At 36.6% G+C, this 7,813-nt stretch overlaps 1 protein-coding gene across 2 annotated transcripts in view; it reads left to right on the top strand.

Annotated features, from left to right (window-relative positions):
* Positions 1–1,637, top strand: part of lonrf2 (LON peptidase N-terminal domain and ring finger 2) — a 35,040-nt gene extending 33,403 nt beyond the window's left edge. For both annotated transcript variants that reach the window (XM_016447338.1, XM_016447339.1), the window contains exon 12: positions 308–1,637. In XM_016447338.1, the coding sequence (XP_016302824.1) occupies positions 308–466 (159 nt within the window). In that variant the 3' untranslated portion in view covers positions 467–1,637. The remainder of the gene's footprint in view (positions 1–307) is intronic.
* The last annotated feature ends 6,176 nt before the right edge of the window (positions 1,638–7,813 follow it).

Genomic DNA, 7,813 nt, shown 5'->3' with positions numbered 1-7,813 from the left:
ACGCCTTCTTTCTTTGCGTGAACATTTGGGCGGTGTTATGCAAATCTTCCCACACAGTGACGTAGACGTGGGGGCGTGTTTAAACGAGCTGTTTTAGGAGGGTGTGGACAAGTCTTAACTTTTATAAAGAATATATCTCTTTGGATTTGAGACTTTAGTCTTTGCAACTTTACAGATCTTCATGCACCAAGAGCTTGTAACACTCCAAAGAGAAAGGAAAAATTGAAATCGCATCATATGACCCCTTTAAAATGGCAATCTAATACATTCAGTGCTAATGTTTGATTGTGTTATTTTTTTTTCTCAGGGTAATCCCAATGGCCCTGCATGGTGTTGGTGGCTGTTGGCTGTGTTGCCGCTGGAAAACAAAGCCCAGCTGACCATCCTCGCCATGAACGCTCTTAAGGATCGGCTGGTCGCCATCCGCAGGGTCCTCATTTTTGTAACTCGCAAGCGGCCTCGATGATAAATGTGTTCTTGGTCTAAATATGATTATCAAAATGAACCTATAGCTTGGGAATGCTGATTCAGGCTGGGGTCACTGAGGTTTCTTCCAGTGGCCATCTTGGTCGTCATTGCAGCAGGCAACCCTCACCAATTAGTCACCTGGGACATTGTTCAATAAAAATGTTTTGCATCTTGATATGTTAATTTAGGCTCATTAGTTAGCAGTGGTGATTTAAGTTGTAGTCATGCTGTGAGAGAGATCATTATTGATGGCCTACATTAGGAAGTTCTCATTTAGTTCAGGTGCAATCAAATCGTTTACCAGTTTAACAGTAGCAACAAACATGAAGACAGTGGGAACTTAGTTTTTTTCTTAAGCACCTTCGGTCCTTTGAAAATACCACCTCTGTTTTGTGACTAGATGGTGTGTACGACTGACCAAATGCTTCCCATGGGCTTGCAAATATCAATACGGGCCTTATTGTGTGTTAGTTAAAAAAATCCATGTGCTTCAGTTTGGAAATAAGCACTCACCTTTTTTCCATATTGTAAAAGATGATTAAAGGAAAACTTATTTAATATTACATGTACTGTAACCCTGCTTTCTCTGTATCTTTGTTTCTTATACACATTTAGATGCCTAGGTCATTCAGAAACTATGAATTCAGTCAGAAATTGCAATGTTCTGCTGAGGTCCATTCAATTTTCCTCCATGAATTTAAAAAGCCGCACTCTCCAACCTTGAATACAGCCTTAATGATATTCAGTAACAACCACAGGTGTGGTTTTTATATTTCAAGAGTCTGTTTGTGATTTTGTCTTGAATTGAATCTTAATTGGAAAAAAATTGAAAAAATCAGAATGAGTAAATTGTAAACTGGAGCCAAATTGTGTAAAGTCCTACTGTAAAACATGTTTGAACAAGCACCGTTTTAATGCGTATGAAACATCAATTGGAGAGTGCAGAGTGCAATGTGTGGATGGGGGCTTATGTCTATATAACAATCTTTATAGACAATAGGAGGCCTTTGAACGTTCACACTCATTTTTCTTCTCATTGTTCTTGTCTCTGTGATGTGCATGTCTTGTGTATGTCCGTTATCTACCTTTTCCTGTGCAAATTACTACTTAAATGCTGCATTTATGTACATTTGTAAATCAATATGAAATAAAACATTTTATATTTTAAAGCAAAAGATGTTCTGTTTCTATGTGCCTTTTCAAAGCCACTGAATTGAATGAGTCAGAAGTCTGGGACAGTCATTACAATGTTTGCTAAAGGCAGTAATTTTATGTGTTATGATGTTAATAATAGATGTCCCTGTCATTTATGCCTTAAAGGGATAATTCACCCAAAAATGAAAATTCTGTCATTAATTACTCACCCTCATGTCGTTCTAAACCCATAAGACCTCCGTTCATCTTCGGAACACAAATTAAGATATTTTTTATTAATTCTGAGAGCTCTCTGACCCTCCATAGACAGCAATGTAATTACCACGATCAAGGTCCAGAAACGTAGCAAGGAGATCGGTAAAATAATCCATGTGACATCAGCAGTTCAACCATAATATTACGAAGCCATGAGAATACATTTTGTACGCAAAGAAAACAAAAATAACGACTTTATTCAATAATTCGTCTCCTCCGCGTCACCCTAGCGCCATTTTGGAGAATATCCACTGAACGCAAACAGCGTATTCTATTCTGTGTCAGCCGCACCACACGGATACGTTGTTTTCATTCAAATCAAACGTAAACAACATAGAAAACGTATCCGTGTGACACAGCTGACACAGAATAGCATACGCTGTTTGCCTTCAGTGGATACTCTCCAAAATGGTGCTAGGGTGGGGAGACAAATTGTTGAATAAAGTCGTTATTTTTGTTTTCTTTGTGTACAAAAAGTATTCTGGTAGCTTCGTAAAATTATGGTTGAACCGCTGATGTCACATGGATTATTTTACCGATCTCCTTGGTACGTTTCTGGACCTTGATCGTGGTAATTACATTGCTGTCTATGGAGGGTCAGAGAGCTCTAAGAATTAATCAAAAATATCTTAATTTGTGTTTCGAAGATGAATGGAGGTCTTATGTGTTTAGAACGACATGAGGGTGAGTGATTAATGACAGAATTTTAATTTTTAGGTGAACTAACCCTTTAAGAGATTGCATAATATTACATAAAATGTTAAGAATTTAAATCATATTAGTTTTGTTTCATCACAATGTCACAATGTTTCACATTTAAAGTAATTCCATTTTGTCATGAATAATGCTGTATTTGGAAAACATTTCAAGGTTTTTTCATGTGACCTCAATTTCACTATCCTTCCTGATAGTCTGTGAAAATATACTTGGAATATAATTTTAATGAATTCTCAATATTTAAAAAAATGTTTTTGAAAAAAAAAAAAAAAAAAAGATATACAGTGGGTACGGAAAGTATTCAGACCCCCTTCAATTTTTCACTCTTTGTTATATTGCAGCCATTTGCTAAAATCATTTAAGTACATTTTTTTCCTCATTAATGTACACACAGCACCCCATATTGACCCCACTTTATGTATATATATATATATATATATATATATATATATATACTTTCTGATTGTCCATTGCTTTACAGATTTTAATTTGCCCACTGACCAACTGGATCAATGTTATTGCTGACTATGCTTATTGGCAAATTGCTTTGCTAAGGGCTCAGTGATCAGCTCAACTGCATAGGAACTGATCAAGAAGAATGAAATGGTTGTGATCTGTAAGGACTCTATACCCCCACTGCTATATACAGCTGCATTCCACTTCACTTGTAAGCATACACTCATGAACTTCCCTAAGCACTTCCCCTCTGGGGAATCCTGACCATTTTATTGAAGTGTGATCCGCTTTGGGCAAATGGAGGAGGGAAATTTATTTGGACAGACCCTTAATCCCTCGATTCTGACTGAAGGAGCAAGTTGACTTTTGTCACAGCAGATCACACTTAACTCCACCCCACACAACTCTAGTGTATATGAATTAATTTGAAATTTAACCACATAATACTAATAGCTACTGAAGGGATGGATTTACAATCCACTCCTGTTGCATTATATTTAAGACAGGAAAGTGCAAATCTGCAGTGTATAAGCTAAGCTATCTGGCTAATTGATATCTGGGTGCTATGCTAGTATGTAAACTAACTACAACAGACAATAATGGTCATTATAAAATAGTTTAAACAACATATATTTTAACGTGATCGTGTAGGAATTGTAGGACCAGATTTCTCATGACAGCTGGTTGACTGATTCACAGCAAAGGGCAGGGCGCAGCAAGTAAACCAACCTGAGTAAGGATTTCTTACAAGAGTCACAGTTTAGATGGTCTTTTAGATGGAGAAGTCTATCAACCAGTAAAAGACCATGCTAACATTAATAATAATAATAATAATAATAAACACTAAAACATACTAGTCAAGGTGTAATAGTGAATTCTCAGTGAGCACATGGTTGTCATGTATGTAGTAGGTGTGCAGAGCCAGCCCAAGGCATAAGCGAACCAAGCGGCTGCTTAGGGCCCCCATGGCCACCAGGGGGCCCCCAAGAGTACATGAAATGTCAGCTTGATTTTTTTATTTATTTATTTATTTTTATTGATTTATTTTGTGATATATTGTGTCAATGGACAATGGTAATTATACAAAAACAAGCAATATTAAATAATAATACTAAATTATGAAATAATCTATATGTATCATCTTATTATTTCCATAGCGATGCGTCCATAGACTGTATAAGGACACACTTCATAGACAAATCAGAATCAGATCACAGTTTACTGTAGGTTAGTCAGAATCCGCTCTGAACTAATTGTTTTCACACGTTTACAGAGTTCTACACTCACAGATCTTCCCATTATAACAAGAAAAACGGTTTCTCACATAATCCATTTAAAATTTGAAGAAACGTTTTGTTTGTCCACGTATACTGTTTCAGGAATGACAAACGCGAGTGTAAAAAATTACGTGAGTGAATCAGCTGAACTGTTCCACGAGTCATTGCTATGACTGACACTTTTGACAGTGATAAATATTGTAGCAATGGACGGAATGAACTATCTGACAAGCCGATGTCAAAATAGAGCTGTGCGTTAAGTGATGCAGAGTAAATTCAGAGTAACAAACCTACAGCAGCGACAAGTCTGCTGGCTGAATATATTTAGCAGCTCCTACAGTTAAATATAAAATACTTAATGCATTATTATTTAATTATTAGACCATTAATAATTAACTTATTTATTCATACTTTAGTACACTAAAGGTACAAACATTTGGTATAAGTCATTTTATAATAAATCCAAAAGCAAGACGTGACAAAAACTAGGGAGTGGAAATGGCAACTGAGCTGATGAGTGCTCCTCTGCTGCCATCTACTGTTTACAATGGTAATTTCATGTCATTTTCATCTTAAAAGTCTTTGTTTTTTACTAGGAGACACATTTTTGGCAATTTTTTTCATCTTCATGAATAAAAAGTGAATTTTACTGCACAACTGTAGAGTTAAAAAATAATATAGGCTTTAAAATATTTTAAGTGTTTAAAAAAAATTACACAATAGACTAACAGTGGGTAAAGGGCAGTGTGTATTTTTTATTTATTTTTTTATATATATTCATGCATCTCACTCCAGCCAAGCAACCAATGTTGGCAACTCCGATACAATATAATATAACATTTTACTTAGCTAGTTTTAGATGAAAGTTTTTGTCTTCTGAGAAAAAAAAAAACTTTCCTGGGTATATATTTTTGTAATAAAACAATTCTGTTTCATAAAATTGGTACATTGGTAATTGATAACAGCTTAACATCAGGGCTTAATTTGTGCCGGAACAAGCCGGATCCTGATCCGGCGCTATGGATGTGACTGTGAGCGCATAGGAAACCCCCTTTGGAGCATGTGATCATCGAATGGCTTAAACTTTAAAAGATGTGCAAATGATACAGTTTTGTGACGATGCAACAATGACTCGATTATGCAAGTGACAATTCTGTCGAATGTCCCGAAACCTATGGGATTACAATTCTGCCACAATTCTGCGCGCGAAAAACTCAGTTCGCGCGCGTGCAAAACGCACTTTTGCGCGCTCAAAATATGATCTTTCGCGCGCAGAATTGTGGCAGAATTGTAATCCCATAGAAACCCGAGCAAAAGTCTTGTATCGCAGCGTGCAGTAGTGCAGAAAAGATGCGCTGTTGTGAAGCCGCTTTGAGAGTGAAAGAAGACGCGGTACAGCTGAATCACTAACGCTGTTTTCAAATGACTGATTTAATCTGATAGTATGTTTGGATTTATTTACTCATCTAACCTACATGCTCTATTGAATATGTTTGCAGGAATTTCCCTCATTATAAACTCGAAAGCAGATTAAACATAATTCTATTATACAGAGATTTAAGGAAAAAAATCCATGACTTTTCCAAAACTTTTCCAGGCCTGGAAATGGCTGTTTTAAAATTTCATGACTTTTCCATTTTTTTCATGACCGTAAGATGCACGCTGTTAATCAAGTAAGCTGGTCCTCCATTGCGCGAATGCTCCGTTACCTCTCCCACCTCTAATCATGCTGGGTCCGTCACCACTTTGTTCCGGGACCTCGCAATTTACAAATTAAGCACTGCTTAACATTATTTACCTTAGCCTACCTTTGGGGTCTTTGCTATTACATTACAATATCATTATGCCTCAGTTAGCTATTAAGAGTTGTTGTTTTTTATGTACAGATGGCTTGCTGCTGTGTATAAAAATGTATGTTGTTAAAACAATATTCTGTTCTGTAAATGCATTGTCTGCTGGTTTATTTAGCTACTTTTCAGTACACCACATTAAGTATGCCACTTAGTCCTGTAAGACTTTGAATGTTAAAGTGTAAATTAACACCTGACCACTCTTGTGGGTTTGCTACTGATACAATTAAAAATCATAGAAGGGTGAAAACATTGGTATGATGTAAGCAAAACAGCTACAACAAATAAAACTGATAATGGGTGTGTTAGATTTATAGTGTGCGAATAATCAAGCATTGACAATAATCAGTCATATTGACGGCACCGAGGGGCCCCCAAATAAAATTCTGCTAGGGCCCCATAAAGGCTTGGGCCGCGGCCCTGCATGTAGCTGTATTTTTGCATTTGTCCACTGGCTTCCTTGAATCTGTACTGAGCACATGGACATTTTCTGTGTGTTGCCTTGAGTCAGTGTGGCACCTCTCACATTTGTGTCAGTTGCACTGGACTTGCAGCTGTCAGTGTGAAGTAGTTTTACGTCATGGTCATATTTCTATGTCATCATCTTGTACTACCTCTGAAAAACAGGCCTTTATGGAGTGTTTGTTTACATGCAGGTATGTGTGTGTGTCTCTTACATCACACAAAATGACATCTGCTGAGCAACAGGAGATGAATCTTGGTCCGACTGCTTGGTCCCCCACAGGTTTCTTATCACTTGTTTAGCTTCGTACCCTGATATGTTTGCATCATCAACATGAGGAGCCTCAGCACTAGTGACAGCTTATTAACACCATAGCTGATAAGAACTCAAGATGCCAGCTTCACTATTTTATTAACATTTTTGCTTTTACTGCCTAGAAGTGCACTTGCATTGGATGCATTCAGGGACGCGGGAAGTAGGGGTGCTGAGGGGGCTGCAGCACCCCCTGTTTTCACATGGTTGCAAATGCAACGCCAAGTTTGTTAATTTAAATGTATTCAGTTTTAGCATTTAATAATTTATTTGTAATGATCTCTGAAATGTAAATTGTAAGTGGACTATAATAAACCCATATTTATCTTTATAAACATGATTTCTTTTACTTGTGATGTTTTCTATATGGGATGATTAGCCTAATCCTCATGAACACGTGACGCTAAGATATTCGGAAAAACAGGACTCTAGTTTGTGTGATAGGCTAACTCCTATATCGTAGGCATTCACTCATTAAATGGGTTCGTTCAACCAATAAATTTCAATGACTTTTAAGGCTATATTTATGACCTAATGCTACATTATTTTACACAAATGTTCAGATTTATCATAGCATATGCTAAGGAAAATTTATGATTATTAATACTATTTGTTTGCTTTCTAATAAGCACAGGCTTATTACTTATGCCTGAAGTTACTTCATTACTTCAGGCATGAAGTAACATCTGTGCCAGACGTTACTTCATGCAAAGAACATAAGTTAGGCTACATAATCACATAACTGAATGCCAGAATATTAAGTATATTGTAATTTGCTTAGCCAGTATTATAAATTAAACTCAGGACCTGAATTTCGTTTTAGAAACAGTTTTGGTGGAAAACATTCAGGTACAGAAATG

The sequence above is a fragment of the Sinocyclocheilus anshuiensis genome, unplaced genomic scaffold, assembly GCF_001515605.1.
Source record: "Sinocyclocheilus anshuiensis isolate Anshui unplaced genomic scaffold, SAMN03320099.WGS_v1.1 scaffold832, whole genome shotgun sequence".
NCBI lineage: Eukaryota > Metazoa > Chordata > Actinopteri > Cypriniformes > Cyprinidae > Sinocyclocheilus > Sinocyclocheilus anshuiensis.
Note: the sequence above shows the minus strand (reverse complement) of the source record. Positions and strands in the feature narration are given on the sequence as shown.